The sequence below is a fragment of the Phasianus colchicus genome, chromosome 2 (genome assembly GCF_987193195.1).
Source record: "Phasianus colchicus chromosome 2, bPhaCol1.hap1.1, whole genome shotgun sequence".
NCBI classification, from domain to species: Eukaryota; Metazoa; Chordata; class Aves; order Galliformes; family Phasianidae; genus Phasianus; species Phasianus colchicus.
In genome coordinates, this window is record NC_143437.1 from 62,249,665 (window position 1) to 62,266,749 (window position 17,085).

The 17,085-nt window shown below is 36.3% G+C and overlaps 1 protein-coding gene across 1 annotated transcript in view; it reads left to right on the forward strand.

Moving 5' to 3' along the window:
• Positions 1–17,085, forward strand: part of MAN1A1 (mannosidase alpha class 1A member 1) — a 136,386-nt gene that overhangs the window by 40,467 nt on the left and 78,834 nt on the right. The window contains exons 3-4 of the mRNA XM_031610985.2: positions 3,890–4,005; positions 16,559–16,639. Coding sequence (XP_031466845.1) covers positions 3,890–4,005; positions 16,559–16,639 — 197 coding nt within the window. The remainder of the gene's footprint in view (positions 1–3,889; positions 4,006–16,558; positions 16,640–17,085) is intronic.

Sequence of the window (17,085 nt, forward strand, 5' to 3'; positions counted from 1 at the left end):
GCTCCAGCAGGGGCTTTCTGTGGGCTGTGGCCTCATTCAGGCTACATCTACTGCTGCACCTCTATGGCTGTACTTGAAGATCTGCTCTGTGTGGTGCCCATGGGCTGCAGGGGGATAGCCTGCTTCACCACGGGTCTGCAGGGAACTTCTGCTCCACACTTGGAGCTCCTCCTGCACTCCTTCTGCACTGACCTTGGTGGCTTGTTACTCTTCTCTCTCAGCTGCTGTTGTGCAGCAGTGTTTCCCTTTCTTCCTTCTGTTCTCGCAGAGGCACAGCTGTTGCTCGTAGGTCAGCTCTGGCAGTGATGGGTCCCTTTTGGAGCTGGCTATGATCTGATATGGAGCAGTGCTGAGCTCTGCTCACAGAGGTCACCCCTACATCTATCCTGATACCAAAACCTTGCCACATAAACCTAAAGCTAGCATATATGAGTACTTGTTTTGGAGTTTTTGGTAGAGATTGTGTTTCACTTTGGTAGACCTATGCATCTGGTTATCATTTTTATTATCAATTGTTCACTTCAAGCTTACATTTTATGAATTTCAGTCCATTTTCTGTACTCTGAGTATACAATTTCTTGTATTATTTGCTAAATAAATACATATTTACTTCAGATGTATGCATTTTCTTGAAGTATTACTTGTGAGAGTTTATTTCTGCCTCGATCAACTGTGGAACACTGACTTGAGGATTGCAGCTTTGCTGGCACTTTTTTGTAGATAGATGTTAATCCAATTTATAGCTGTTCTTTAAGCATATAACAGGACAATTGTCCTGCCCAAATGTTATGTTTTATGAAAATGAGCATGTATTTTAAATGCCTAGGAATAATCTTTGTCTCTTGTAGACCTTGACTTCTACGTAATTTCTTGGGAATATTGCATAGAAGCTAACAAGACTGATAACTCTATTTAATTATTTGTCTGATGTGCTTTGAGAAGCATAGTATATATTGGCTTGTGAAATATTTGATTTTAATTCTTAATAACAAAATGATCATTTAACTTCATTATCTTTTTTTCCTCATTCTCCTCTTTGTCTGACTGGTTATAGATGAAGAAGTACACAATGTCCTTAATGCTCTTAAGTTTGGATTATCCTGTTGGCTAACTTAATGTAAGCTACAGTTGCTTACAAGTCATAACTGGCTTTTAACTGGCGTTCAAACGTCCCTCTCTGTGTTCTTCTATCTTTTCTCAAGATTGTTGAAGTTTGAAACAAATTTAACTATTTAAATCTCATTGTCTTCTGAAACCTTCAGAATAATGGATTAGATTTTTTCAAAAATAGAGATTCTCCCATTCTTTTCTCTCTGCTCAGAAGGGATATTTCTACTCAAAGTAGGCCACACTGTGGTTCTGTGTAGGCCAGAGCCAGGAAAAAAGTAAGATGTGTGCAATTCCAAGGGCAAGTAAGGTTGAATCCTCTTCTGACTAAGCAGTGAGTTGCAACTCAAGCACTAGACCTTAAAATTGAAAGCGTGACTGGAGATGGTGTTAGCTGTTTTACAAAGTGATTACCAAAGAAAATGTCACTGCATTGAACCTATCAAAATCACTTAAGCAAATCGGGTTGTAGATTATTTTTCTTTGAGGTAGAGCTCAGTTGAAAAGTTCACTATGAGCTGCTTTTGTGTGTGCGTAGTTACTAAATATGTATAGTCTTTGCAAAAAGGTTCTTGAGCATGTTCTCTAGCAGTTTTCTGTGCTCATTCTCATTTTCTCATGAGCTCAGTAAAAGTGTATGTTGCTTGAACATGTTTAAGGGGATTAATTTCCTTTAATATGAGAGAAGGGCAGTCATGTTCCAAGTAAGCTCTGAGAAGACAGTATTCACTTGTTACCAAACTATGCTGCAGTTTTATTACAGGAATATCTGGGAGAATATATAAATGACTTATTTTTACAGTAGGAAAGACATTCCAGAAACAATGATGGTGATACAAGCAATCAGTAACTGCTAAAACAAATAAATTGTCTAGTTTTATTACATGTATGAAGTAACTTATAACTACAGAAACATAGAATGTCTTAGGTTAGGAATGGACCTTACAAATCATCTAGTTCCAACTCCCTTGCCATGGGCAGGGTTGCTACTTACTTCATAAGGCTGCCCTGATCAAGTGTTACCTACTATTATGTTTCTAAGAGGATAAAAATGGGAAGTTATTTCCTGTCTGCAATCTCAAGTTGAGAAAGTAATGTCAGTCTCTTTATACAGAGACCTCCAATCATTCCTCCATTTCCTCTGACATTGCTTTTTTCAATCATCAGCCACTCCTCCGTGCTGCTCGTCCTGACCGCACTAGTGTAAGGCCTGCAGCTTTCAGATACTCTCATTGTATTTGGTTTATTAGTTTCAGTTCTAATTGTATTCTATTATAGTGCATTGTATTGTACTGTATTGTATTATCTTGCATTCCGATACCATATTTAGTAAATTAGTTTGTTTCTCCTCAGATCGTTGCCGCTGTTTTGGGATACCGTTTCCCTTTTCCAGAGGTGCAGATTTGCGAAATCCCTCTGCCCCACTACTCACGGAACCGGGCCGAACCAGCCTGTGAACTGTTGACATGAACACAAAAGAATTCACTGAAATGATTAACTTCTGTGCCGTATATGAATAATTCAATCCTGATGTGTGGCAAAAGTTTACAAACCCAAGCTTACTTTTTTCTCAAACATCTCAGAACTATATTCAAATTCTGTGAAGTTCTTTGCAGCTACTCTCTTGTTATTTACCAAGGGATATCTATTCCTGATTGAGTAATCAATTATCCACCTGAGTCATTAGCTTTGCTGGAGAAAGAGGGATTAGATCTAATGACTTTCTCTGGTTTTGCAGCCTAAATTATTTTGCAGGTATAAATGGTTGCTTCTGTGTCTAGGGTCTTCTCTGAAGATTATCTTAATAGTAGTTTGCATTAATTATGAAGATTGCTGGTTTCATAAATTCCAAATTGAATAAATTGGCCCAAACTGAATTTTGTACAGTCCTCAGTAAATAGGAATCAAAACTTTTTCTAGACAAAATGTTATTTTGAGAAGGTTGTCATAAATTTCAAGGAAACATGGGAATGTCATTTGGGATCAGTTCATTTTCTCCTCCACCTTCCAAAACAGTCTTTAAGTACAGGATCATGAACACGTATTTAATACATATCAAAGTAAACATATGGGTGACGCTTCATTTTGCAATCTTACTTGAAGGCTGAACTAAACTGCCTAGTATCCATTGCTGTGAAAGAGGTAGAAGGACACTACTTGCACAAATGCACAGAACTTTCTCTAAAACTCTTAATCTGGCAGTTTCTTCTAAGCTGAGAAATTCAGATGTATGCATGATTACCTTTGCTCCCTACAACGGTATTATGTGCAGGCTATGTGATGATGCATAATATCAGAGAATTTTTTTTTCAGAGAGGATACTTGAGAAAGGACTAGCCTAAATGAAATGTGATCATCACTTATCTGCTGCTTAAATCTTTGTGTGTTATTGAGTATAGAGTATAAAAATACAAAACAATTATTTTTTTCAGGATCAGTCATTTCTCAATGAGATTTATTATCTTCTGTGAATTGTATTTTACAGTGAATGGTCTTATCAGTGTTGAAAAATGCAAAACCATGGCTGAAAATGCAATGCATTAGAACCACTCTTCAAAACAGACTTAGTGGAAGAACTACTTAAATATTTTGATGTTGTGTAGCAGCATGGAAATCAAATTTAAGGCTGTGAATTACTAGTTGCCCACTGGAATGCCTATATTTCTCATTTTAAATTGGATTAATTAAAACTGGATTTTGAAATTAGAATTAATTTGAATTAATTAGATTTAACTGAAAAGCTTTCTGTTGGAAAGTAAATCACTGAATTTATTTATTTCAGGTAACATTCAAGGAGCAACAATAGTGGATGCCCTCGATACACTGTACATCATGGAAATGAAAGAGGAATTCAAGGAAGCCAAGGAGTGGGTTGAAAAAAACTTAGATTTCAATGTGGTAAGTAGTGTTAATGACTAATACTTAATGGTTTGTTTAGTATCTAAGAACCAACTGAGGACTGGATTCTAATGTTGCAAGTATGATATCAGGCTACAGCATTTAGATCATCAATAGCTAAAATGTAGCAAGAAGCAGGAATGTATTGAACTTACTGTACTGCCTAGTGGCAGTTTTTCAGTTTGAGAGATTTATGTAGACAGGAGGAACTGAAGCAAGGAAAAAGTAATAAGGGTGTCATTGTAAAATTTGCAACAAACTTTCAAATGTTTTTGGATAGAATTATCAGGACTTCAATGCAAACATTATTTATTAGCTACATAAAGACTTAATTTTTCTTTCTGAAATCTTCCATAAGTTAGACTTACATTTAGAGAAGGCTACGCGTAGCACATAATCATTTAAATTCCTTTGAGTATTCTAGTAAAGCTCTATCCCATGACTTATACTGAACTCAGCTCAGCTCAAACTGCTTTAGCCACATGAGGCACTAGGTCATTAAACCTGCATGTACAAATCATCCTATTAACTGGTAAGTATGCACTTGAGAGTTCATTTATAAAGCTTTTATTCTTGAAGTGTTCTTGCACAGAACAGCTAGAGCAACTATAAAACTTCAGTTAAATTGAGAAGGTCTGGTCTTGGTCCTTTTTTTTCTTCTTTTTTGTGGGCATGAGAATGTAATATAATTATTGGGTGCAGAGAGATAATGGAGTAGCTCCACTGCTTGGAGTAGTCCCAATAAAGTGTAATAAAGCACTGTAGGCACAGTGCACTGAGCTCTGTAAACCTCTTGTAGTTAAGGTGCATCATGGTGGAAACACCTTCTGCAAACAAAGTACTCTTTCTAATATGTAAAAGTCATGTTTAATTAGCTTCTCTTACATACTTGAGAAATAATTATCAATTTAAGAAAGAGGCATTAATAAGAGAGGATATTATATAGTTTATATAAGCAGCAATTTAGCGTGCATTTATATTTATGTTAATGATATAAATACAGAATATTAAACTGTGCTTCTGAGTAGCATCAGATGTCTGAACAACACACTTAGTATATCCTCAGCGTAAGAATATTTCTGTAGAAATTTTTATGATGTAAAATTTTTGTCTTTTTAGCTTAGCATTAGGAACTAAAAAATGTAAGAACAAAATATCATAGAAAATAACAAGCTCTTCTTTAAAGGAAAATCTGAGCTCTGCTTGGAGAATGCTAAAAAACCTGTAAAGTAATTTACATTAATAACATTAAAATCATTATTTTTTCAGAGGTCTTGCTATTTTTTCTGTTGCAAACTTATAGATGGTGCTGCCTACTATTTCTGCTCCTCCTGTTAATCTAAGCATTACTGAGGAAGAATAAGTCAAAGCTATAAGATTTCTGTCAAAATGTCTGCAATTTTGTATTACATTAGTCAGTCAGTGTAGTAATCCAACAGATTTACCAACACTACTTTACAGATAACAATGTTATGCATCAATAACAGTATCTGAAATAACTGTCCTGAGTTCAGCAGCTCACATAGTGTTTTCATAACACTTCATACTCATACAGAGCTGAATTAATTTTCCCAAATAGAGTGAGGAAATTAAAACAAGTAAGACCAACTTTAGTAATTTGTTATTACTTTCAACTTTAATATTGGTCACATAATCTGTTTGTTTAATGACAATGGAGTTGTCTGAAACTACTTGTTTAGTTTTCTGTTTTAAGTTTCAATTTCAAATGCTGTTTTGTATCTCTGTCTTACAGTAAAAAGATGGAGATTACATAATGCAAAGTATACAGAGCCCTTTTTTTTTAAAAGTATTTAAAGTGATGGCATAGCCATGTTTCAGGCATTATGAATCATTTACTGCTTTAATATTTTGCATATTATTACTTATGTGTGTTTCATAAGCCCTTTTCCTATGAAATTGATTTGGTTTTTAATAACTGACACAAAGACCTACCTTTAAAAGCTATTTATTAGAAGTATTATAAAACTTTTTTTTTTTTAACGTTTCTGGTCATTTCCTAGGCAAAGACTACTTAATTGGCATTTAAGGAAGCATATTTGACCTTAATTTGTATAAATAGGATTAGATTTTCTTTACATTAAATCTTGGATCTGCTCTTTCTTAATCTTTAAGATGTTCTTTAAAAAATCACTGAGTCTGTGGAAGAATCTTTTGTGTTTGTATTCTAGTGCAGTGCAGCTGGATAATGAAAGCTATCTTCTCTAAAAATTAGTAATACTTCAGATACTTGGTGTATGTCTTGAACCATTTGCCTAGCAATATATCATTCTCATTATGTGGTCATAAAAGTTTCCAAATTTCACTTTGTAATGTAGCTATTAGTTTATCTGCACAGGAGGATTTTTAGAATAAAGATGTCATAGTGGGAAATGGCATCATTACTTCACATTAGATTTCAGTTCCTCCATTCAATAAATTTTCTGGCTTCTCTGTTTCCTTTCTTGAGAAAGATAGACAAGTTTCAATCTAGGAAGAAAATTCTGCATAAGTAAATTCCACCCTTCTTGGTAAACTTCTGAGTGAACTTGTTTGGAAGTGACCTCATTGTGGAGTACAATAAGCTGAGGCTGTTTTCATTAGAACTGGAGCTGCTAGCTCTTTATTTTTGAAACTGAGATATCTACACATTGCAGTGCTCAGTATCAATGCACGTAACTACTGAAATTCTTTATACTTGATACCTTCCTGAAGTTTCCGTCAAGCAAAATGGTTCTTTAGGAATTTGCATGCTCTTGTTCTGTTGATATTTTAAGAAATGTAGATATACTCAGACCTTTAGAAATATTTGACATTTAGTAGTGGATAAATCCATGGTGTTTTCATCATAGAGGTATGCTATGTTTTCTATTAAATAGCTTCACGTGTGTGGGGATGTGTCTTTAATCTTCAGTTAATAAAGTTGAGGATATGCTCTGACCTCAGCACATGCTACAGGAAAAAAAATGCTATATTTTACAGGACCACTAGGGAACTTGACTGTTTCCTATCTATAACTACACACTTCTTTGTGCTTCTCTGTTTTCATTTTTTCCTATTTGCTTTAGGGCATGCATACAAACAAAGCATTCGTAGTTTTCTGTAAGAGTTTCTCTACCAACAGCCAACTGCTACTTCATACCAGGGAAGAAAGGCTATCACACTTCAGCGAAGCAAAATGAACTCAGCCTTGGGAAAAGAGATTACAAGAGAAGTCTCAATAAAACATATGAAGGGTTCAGGAGCCAGTAAGTAGTAGTGGAGAAGCTTGGCCGTTTGGCACAGCACTGGAGGTTTAGGAGCTGTTAAGGACTAGAATTGATGGCACTTCACTTCTGTACCTGAACACTCAATCTTCTTTAGGATGAGAGGCTAGCAGATCTGTCATCCTGTTCTGAGAGGTGAGGCAGAGGAACAAGCAGGAGTATCATGGGGAAGGCTCAGAGCTAGAGGCTTGCTTTTGTTCCTCCTCTCTGTTATGATAGAAAGATGAAAGAGGTCTGTAACTAACTGGATGCAGAAGATGAAATTAGTCTAAAGTTTTGGGGAAGGGAGGGTAGCTCAGCCTCCACTCTTAAATGAAGTGCTCTCTAGCCATGCTGATCTCCTTCCTCTCAGAAAGATGAACTTGCCTATACCATGTATTGGGAATGGTCTTTGACATGTATTATGTCCTCAGTCATGCCTGGGCTGGAACAACGGAGTCCAAAATCTGACCAGGAAGTGCTAAGAATGAACAGTGCTTAGATTCATGCCTTAACCTGTTTAGCATTCTAAAGCAGGTGAAATGAGGCAGGGCCAGAACAGAGAAAAGGTGTGGAGCAGAAAAAAAAATGAGCTTGTTTGGGCAAAGAGAAAAATTGTTTCCTGTACTAGAAAATTTCTCAAAGCTGAATTTGAATCCTGACTAAAATAACTTCCTTGCTGTTTTTTAGAGGACTTTGCTATGTTTGCCTCATCTTGCTCTATTTTGGCCAAAATGGAGGATGGCAGAAAGTTACGATTGCTTATTCGGATGGAAATGGTAAAGGTCTATGCAGTAGATCTAACTATGTGGATATAATTTGACTCTAATTAACATTTTGTGTGAGCACTGAGTCGTTGTGCATTATCTATCTCATCAAGGATACCTTTCCTTTTTGGCTTCACAGGATGCATCTCTTTAGAAAAGAGCTGATGCTGTGCTGTGTGAAAAGTATTAAGAGCTTTTCATTCTTTACTGAATTCGGGACCTGCTTAAAGAGAAGGGAATGGTTAAAATGGCAAGGATAAATTAAGGCTTCTGTCCTGCCAGCAGTCTTAAGCAAAGCTGTTTACAGAGGTCAGTCACTATCTGATCTTATAAACCATCTTGAAGCTTGAAGGTTTTGCTTATAGTATGTCTACTTTTGGCAACTAGAAAAATGTTTAAGTACAAAAACCTGAAATTACATACGTCTCTGCTGCCATGTGCACATTAACACGCCCCTTTTCCAAGATTCCAGAATACCAAATATTACTTACATTCAATTAACAACGCTTTGTGCATTTATGTTTAGTTCAGAAGTTCTGTAGCATGAAAGTAATAAGACAAACTTTTAGAATGCAAACTGTTTATTTCAAACTTCAGCATTTACAAATTTTAAGCCTACTGCGCTGAAACTGTAGATATTATGACTGAGGAGTAATTATTTTAAACAGTCCTAATCTGAAGTTCTCTTTTGGAGACAAATGAATTTTTTGCACTTCATTCTTTTTTTTCCATTTCTCTTTAAATGAGAAAATCAAAAAGATTCCTAATACAAGAAAGCTTTCTTTCTTAAAAAGAAACAAAAACCATGTATGCGAGGTGTAAGTAAATGGACTTCAAGTATAATAGGTCAGTGAGGAAACTTAAGAAAGGCAGCAATTGAAGATGGTTTATGGGACTATTTGTTCACTAGTTTGCCATATAGCTTATTAGTGTACTCTAAACACTAGACTTCAAAGTGACTTGATTTTGTTTTGATCACAAAATATTGTTTTGATAGGTTAAAAGGAGATGTTGGCAGATTTGTTATTAAATGCAGTTCTCTTTCTGCTAGTGTTCGTAACACTGTGCCTGTTTAAGGTCTTACAGTTTGCTGTGTGGGTACAGCAGTAAGCTTAAAACAACATGCTGGGTAGTAATAAGGCTTTGATGCTTGCAATAAAGGTTGCTAAAATTGCTTCCCTTGTGAATGGGAACTGAGTGCAAACTGCTACCAAATTTCAGTTGTGGACTTTCTTTCTACAGTTGCAAGTAACTGGAATGTAGATAAATTACCGTAGATTAATGTAAGCTGTTATAGTATTCTTTGTGTCTGTTTTTCATTTTCCCAACAGCTTGAAAATGCCAAGTTTTGTTGTTGTTCCCAACTTTTGTGTTTAAGTGCAGGATTATTACTCAATAGTAATCTTTAACTATAAGTACAAATCATTTCACTTGAAACACGGTCCCTTTCAGTCTATTTTTTCAGTCTAGAATTATGTACATTATTCAGTATAGTTCAGTGCAGGGTCCCTGGAGTTGTATTGTATGGCTTGTTAACCTGCAGTATACAGGCTGTTTGTGAGGGATGCTTGTACAGAAGGGGATGTGTTTGTGTGTAACTATTCCTTGTACGTAGGAATAATATATGGAAATGCACATGAGATGACTGAAATTTTACTATTCATGATGACACAAGAACAGGAGAACTGAATGGAAAAAAAAGGTTGGGAATTAATCTGTCCAATGACAAAGGCTGAAATAAATTGTTGGTAGGATTGAAGCCTTCTTTGGATCTTTATGAAAAACAACAGAGTGAGTTATTTAACAAATATAAATTAAGGTACCCTGATTATTGTGAATATATTCACCCATGTAAAGGCACACAGTAATTTCCCTAATTGAATTGTGAGTGACAGAGCAACTAGCAGTGCCAATGAGTGCCAGGTGGAAGCTGATGCTAGATAAATAAAATTTTACTTCAATTGTTGTGTTATAAGTGAGGAAACACAGATAAAAACTATCTTGGCTTTGATCTATAACTTTGTGGAGAGGAAGATTTTCAGGAGAAGATATGCTATGGAAATGGTACAGAGGATAGGTCCAGTACTGATCTTTAGGAATCTGGAGCAGTTGTGTAAGAGAAGGCTTCAGAAGAGCCCATCTGACAAGTAGCATTTTTTATATGTACAGTGCCTTCACCATTAAACTCAAAAACAGCTGGATGAAGCTTCAGCAGTGTACCAGTTGTAGACTTAATCTTCCACTTTACCAAAGTGATGGAAATGAGGTAGTGAGATGCAGCTAAGATCAGATTGGTCTGTCACAAGTTTGCAAGTAAAATGGAAATGCAGAGTAACACTAACTAATGTAGCACCTGGGATTTTTTTTTTCTCTTTATTTCTGTAATTTTTGCTGCTTTTTGAAGCTTCCTGAGGTACAGTCAGGTTCCCTTTCTTTAAAATGAGTTAAGCTAATAATCTTGCTAGTTAAGTTTGTCAGGTACTGTGACTTCTTGTGGTATATCTGAGCACTGAACTAGTTTCTTCTCTTGCTTAAAAAACTTATTTCAACATTTCCCCTTATCAAGACAAAATATGGTATGCTCAGCTGTTTCATTCTTTGATTATGGAGACTTGCTTGCTTACTTAGATGTGTGATAAAATAGCTAGGTTAGAAGAACAGGATGCTAGCAGGGGCCCTCAACCTGCTACCCTGAGATGTGCTGACAACACTGCAGCACACTTGAAATCTTAAGACAATGAGGCATATAGGAGAAAGCAACAGAAAAACTGGTTATAAGATACAAGAAAAAAAAATATTACCACAAGGATAGTGAAGCACTTGGAACAGGTTGTCCAGAGAGGTGGTGAATTCCCCATCCTTGGCAAACTCAAGATCAGGCTGCACCGGGCTCTAAGCAACCTAACTGAAGGTGTCCCTGTTCATTGCAAGGGAGCTGGACTAAACAGCCTTTAAAGATCCCTTCTAACTCAAACAATTATATGATTCCATGATTTGCCTGAGTTTGAGAACGAGCATTCTCCACCATATGTAAATAGATTTGGTTTTATTTTAGCCAGCAATATAAAGAATGTTACATCACTTTGTCAGTAAATATTGTTGTCTTTAGAATCAAATCAAGAAAACATGGGATTCTATGAAGCTGTCATCTTTTGCTCCTGTACCATTTAATGGATACATATGGTTACTTGTATTGTTTTTCTCCAAACATATGTTAAGCAGTAGTTAAAGTTTCCTTGAATTTTGGATAGTACTTAAGGCTATCCCATTTACAATCAGAAGATCAAAAAATGAATGATTAAATATTTATCAAGTGTAAAATGAAAGCCCAAATTACTCTCATACTTCAATGAACATAAAAGTCATGGAAATAAAAATACTCTGTTTCGATTATCATAGAATTATAGAATGGCTTGGGTCAGAAGGGACCTCAAGAATTACTGAGTTCCAACTCCCCTGCCACAGGCAAGGCCATCCAGAGCCCCATTCATCCTGGTCTTGAACATCTCCAGGGACAGGGATCCTCTGACTATCCACAGCCTCTGTGGGCAGCCTGTTCCAGCACCTCACCACTCTCTCCTTAAAGAACTTCCCCCTAATATCCAACCTAAATCTTCCCTCCTTCAACTTAAAACCATTTCTCCTTTTTCTGCCATTATCTACCCTTGTAAGAAGTTGATTCTCCTCCTGTTTATAATCCCCTTTTAAACACTGGAAGACTGCAATGAGATCTCCTTGCACCCTTCTCCAGGCTGAACAAGCCCAGTTCCCTCAGCCTGTCCTCATAGAGGAAGTATTCCAGCCTTCTGAGCATCTTTGTGGCACTCCTCTGGACCCTTCCCAACACTTCCACATCTTTCCTGTATTGGGGGCCCCAGACATGGATGAAGTACTCTAGATGGAGTCTCATGAGGGCAGAGTAGAGAGGGACAATCCCCTTCCCATCCCTGCTCGCCACCCTCTTCTGATGGAGCCCAGGATACCATTGGCCTCCCGAGCTGCAATAGCTGAGTGTTGGCTTCTGTTCAGTTTGTCAGCCAGGACCCACCTTTGAGTTTATCAAGGTCCCTCTGGATGGCTTCACTTCCTGCTAACTTGTAAACTACACGCTCAGCTTGGTGTCGTCGACAAGCTTGCTGAGGGTGCACTCGAGCCCATTATCAGTGCTTTTTATGAAGATATTGAAAAGTACCAGTGCCAAGACAGATCCCTGGGGGACACCACTCATGTCCAGGTGGAGGCCTGTGATATTGCCATTCACCATAACCCTCTGTCTATGACCTTTCAGCCCACTCCTTTTCTACCAAATAGTCTATCCATCAAATCTGTATCTCTCCGATTTTGAGATAAGGATATAGTGGGGGACCATGTCAAAAGCCTCACACAGTTCCAGGTAGATGATGTTGATTGCCTTCCCTTTATCCTCTCATGTCAGATGCAAGCATCTACGTATTTTCAGAATACTTTGTAAAAGGAGAGCAGGTAGAGCAAGATGAATCTGCATAGTAACAGTGAGAGATAAGCAGATGTGCACTGACAAAGATATATCAGATATTGTCTTACACAATACACAGTCATGTAATCTAAATGAGGATACTCATGAAAAGGCTGTGAAATTAGACGTTATATCTATCCAATTGGTCAGTGACAACTTCTACATCTATGAACATAGAAAGGAACATCATAGTCATTTTAAAATAAATATGTCCAGTTACTGCTCCTTACAGAAGTCCTATTAGATATATCAGAATTTACTGAAACATTTCCCGTACCAGCTATGCAGTGATACAAGGGAGGCTTGAAGGAGAGATCTAAATTTGAAATTAAAATAACTTCTGGTTTCTTCAGCTGATGGAAAAAAGTAAAAACCTTGGGAGATGAAGATAATGTTTTTTTTTTTTCTTTACTTATATATTATAGCACTGTTAAGCTGTTCAGAAGTTATTTATCTACATCTGGATCTGAAAGCAAAATAAAAAATAGCATTCATTTTTTGGGATTTGACTTCTGAGTAGAAGTATACGGACTTGTGCATTTCTGCGTACTGTATGTGAATTATGATTAAAAACATGAAAAGAGAGTGATGGTTAGTGTTGAAGCATTTTAAACACGTAATTAAAAAAAATCAAACCAAAAAGATGGATGAAGTTGATATAGCAGTAAAATTAAGACAAGTTCGCTTTTCTCAACAGACTACTACTTCATGTGCACATTCCATTTAGAGTTAAGTGTTTCTTTGATATGAAATTACGCAACCTCTAACCATTTTGCAAATTACTGTAATCTCTGTGATTTCCAGGTATACAACTAGCCTGGTATAATGAGTTTAAGAGTAACTACCTTATGAAACATAACAGCTTTCAAATCTTCCATTCATGAAATGCCTGTCCATTCATCATGTCTGCTTCAGCATCTTGTGTAAAGGTTTCACATGAGGATTTTGAACAAAGGGTCAAGGATGTGTGCAAGTGAAGTATTGGAAAACTGCTAACATTGAAAGAGTGATTAGTTTCAAGAAATGTCTTGTAAGATCCTTCAGCAAACATGCAGGATTACAGTGCAGTTAATCTTTGAGGTTCGATAGTAAAATCTTTATTCACATTGCTTTGTCATGGGAAGTTTAGTCTGGATATTAGGAAAAGTTTCTCCACTGAGAGGGTGGTTGGGCACTGGCAGAGACTCCCTGGGGCATTGGTCATGGCCTCAAGCTGCTGGAGTTCAATAAGCACTTGAACAGTGATCTCGTATGCAGGGCTTGAATTTTAGGTGATCCTGGGGGAAGCTGGGAGTTGGACCTCATGATCCGTGATCCCTTCCAACTTAGATTATACAAGGATTACTTCAAAGTGTTCTTTTTGTCTATATCTGAATTCTAGAAGCAGATGTCAGTGTGTATATACTAACCTTTTCCTAACGGGCCTTTGTGTTCCTTGAAAGATCGCAATAGTTCTGACTTAAATGGCCCTATTGCATCCAGAATGGTAGAATGTAGGGTTCTGGAGACAAAATACTCAGCTCGTGTATCACTTAATTTACTTGGATCAAATCAAACATTAATTTCATTCAGTTCTTGTAGGAAATGGAACAATCTGAGATATCTCATGAACTCATTCCCTTGTCTAATACCTGCCTCTTTACAGCTTCAACTTTCTCACATCAAAGAAAAGTTTTTTGCCTGTGATGAATCTCAGGATTGTAATGGAAAGAATACTAATTTCTGAAGCAGTCTCTCAAGCAAATACAAATTGTAGGAGTTTTTTGAAGGGATACATAAGGATAGCTCAAGTTCCAAGGAAGAGCTATCCCTGCCACACCTTTAATCATCATTTATTCTAAACAGCCTTTTTAAAGTCAGACCAGCTCTCTACAAGCTATTTTCTGCACTGGATTTCATTAACATAAACATCCTTACTCATATTCTTACATAGGTAACTGGCTTGGTAGCTAAACAGCTGTACTAGTTAGTTCAGATTTCTAAAGGATTTAAATATTTTTGTATTTATATCCCCAAGTTAACCATGTACCTTGATTAACCATGATTAAAAAAAAAAAAGTGCATAGAAATTTTGCACTAGTTAAAGCTGAACTGAATGCTTGTTTAAAAGTGTTTTATTTTACATCTTGCTGGATTCACTGACACAGAGTGAATACTTTGAAGCGGAAATATCAGATAAATTTTTATATTACAAATTACGTCCAAAGAGTGTAAGTAGATAAATATCGTGAAAGGAGTAAATGAGGAGAATCTGCAGAGCTTTAGTGCCTTTAAGATAGATAAACAAGGAAAAAAACCCTTCTGACCAGTCTTGTACACTAGAAAATCCTTCTCAGTTGGCAGCCTCCACTCATGATGTCAGCTGTATGCTTTCTATAGGCAGAGCTATGTGACTTTGATTATTTGAATTTTACTTGTGTGTATAAAAAAAATGAACAACATATGTGTATGTGCATATGTACAAAATATGAATTATATATAAATCAGAGGGATTCTATTAATTAAATTATATTCTCCATTTTTAGAGGAGGAGCTGCACAGGCGATTTTAAAGGAGAAGCTATACACCTCATAATAAGTGAACAAACATTGTAGCAAGTCAGTGAGTGTTTTTTTTTGAAGTCTGTACTTTAACAACTGATGAGACACTGAACAACCCTTTGTAATGTGTTTAGATACCTTTACTTAAACAAAGTGCCTTGCATACTGAAAACTGAAGAAATATTTCTAATAAGTAACTTAGTGCTGTTTTCATCTGCTAAGGTAGTCTGCTAGAATTTCAAATCCATAGAAAATAGGAGGCAAATTCTTCCCTCCTGTTAAGATTGACATCTGAACATTTAAAATGGAGAAAAGTGAAATAACTAGATAAATGAGAAGAAAGCCTATAAGCAGGAAGAAGCTCCACTATGCATTGATTTCTACTGAATACAGCTATAGAAACAGAAAAATAACTCGATAGAAGTAAAAGGAACTCAGAAGACATGAATGTCAAATGCCTTATTTTTGAACCTGAAAGCTTAGAAGGACAGTGCCAGTTTTCTACAGAGATGCAAAAATATAAGAAGTAGTATTACATTCAAAAGCTGAAATTAAGAAGCTTCACTAGACTAGTTTTTCAACTAAATGTCTCTTTGATGGATCAAATCATAGAATTGCTCAGGTTGGAAAAGATCTTCAAGATCATCGAGTCTAACTACAACATAACCATACTACCCTTACTCTCACAACCCACTGAATGTTATACACAGGTATAGAACTAGAATTGATTTGGTCGAGATAAGGTAGCGATCATAAGAATGAGAATCTTCCTTTAGATTTATATTTTAAAAGGCAGACAAGCATCTACTTTTTGAGTGAAGTAATGGCTGAATCTCTACTGCTAAGTAACAACAAAGGCAGTCTGTGTAATTGGTAAAGACCAGGCCAGCTTGGTAAGGACTGTCTTTATCACAGTGAAAGATCATCTCCTTCCTAGGGAATTGATGCCATGATTACAGATAATTAACTCATTTTCACGTTACCTACAAGTCCCAATTTAGAATAATCTGCATTTAGAATGAGGTAGAAATATTCTTGATAACAACATTCTGACCAAGATCTTCTCATATAATGTCTGAAACAAGATAGTGTGAGGTGAGGTAGCGTGAGACAAATGATCTGAGAGAATATTTTGTGTGTGAGTTCTGAATTGCCTGTCACTGGAAGTGCTCACATATGTGTATTTATACAGTGACTCATATCTAAGTGAAAAAGAGGAAAAGATAAACTGTATGAGAATAATTGAGATGATATTTTATTGAAGAAGAGAAGGAAGCACTTTAAAATGCTGTAAGTTATAATGTTGGCTTTACCTACGTATTTTGTGTTTTTCTATCTACTGTTCTGGTTCAATGCCTGTGTATGTACTTAATAAAAGAATTCTTTTTCTACTGTAGCTGGAACTACCACTTTATGTAAATATTATCCGAACTTATAATTGCAGTACAGAGAATCTTTCTTACCAAAAGTATCAAGGAATAATTCTATGATGTCTGTTTGTTTTACCAGAATGCAGAAATTTCAGTATTCGAAGTGAACATCCGTTTTGTTGGTGGACTCCTTTCAGCTTACTATCTTTCAGGAGAAGAGGTAAGATATTTTCACATGGTTTATTTCAAATGTCTTCATCTTGATAGATAGCTAAGTTTCAGATTAGCAACCTGTTTTATTTATCAGAATTAAACATATCTAGACCTTTGAAAATATGACTTATATGGTAAAGACCTGTCCAATGGCTGTTACTGCTTCTATTACTATTAATTTGTATTAAAGTTTTTAAGCTTTTACTTTGTGTAAGTGTTAATGTTTTTCCTCAGTTTAAACCATTCTAAGTATGTACCTACTGGGCTTTGCGTTGAAGCCCAGTGTTGAAGTATGTAGTTACAGAGCCTCTATGCTACTATGCTGTGGAAGTGGTAAATTTGGCACATTGTGCATCTTCTTCACAAATCATTTAGGAGCATGTTCTTAGCTCATATCAACTACACCTCTGACAAAGCTGTTGGCTTTTCTGAAGCTGGAAGCATCGACTCTCA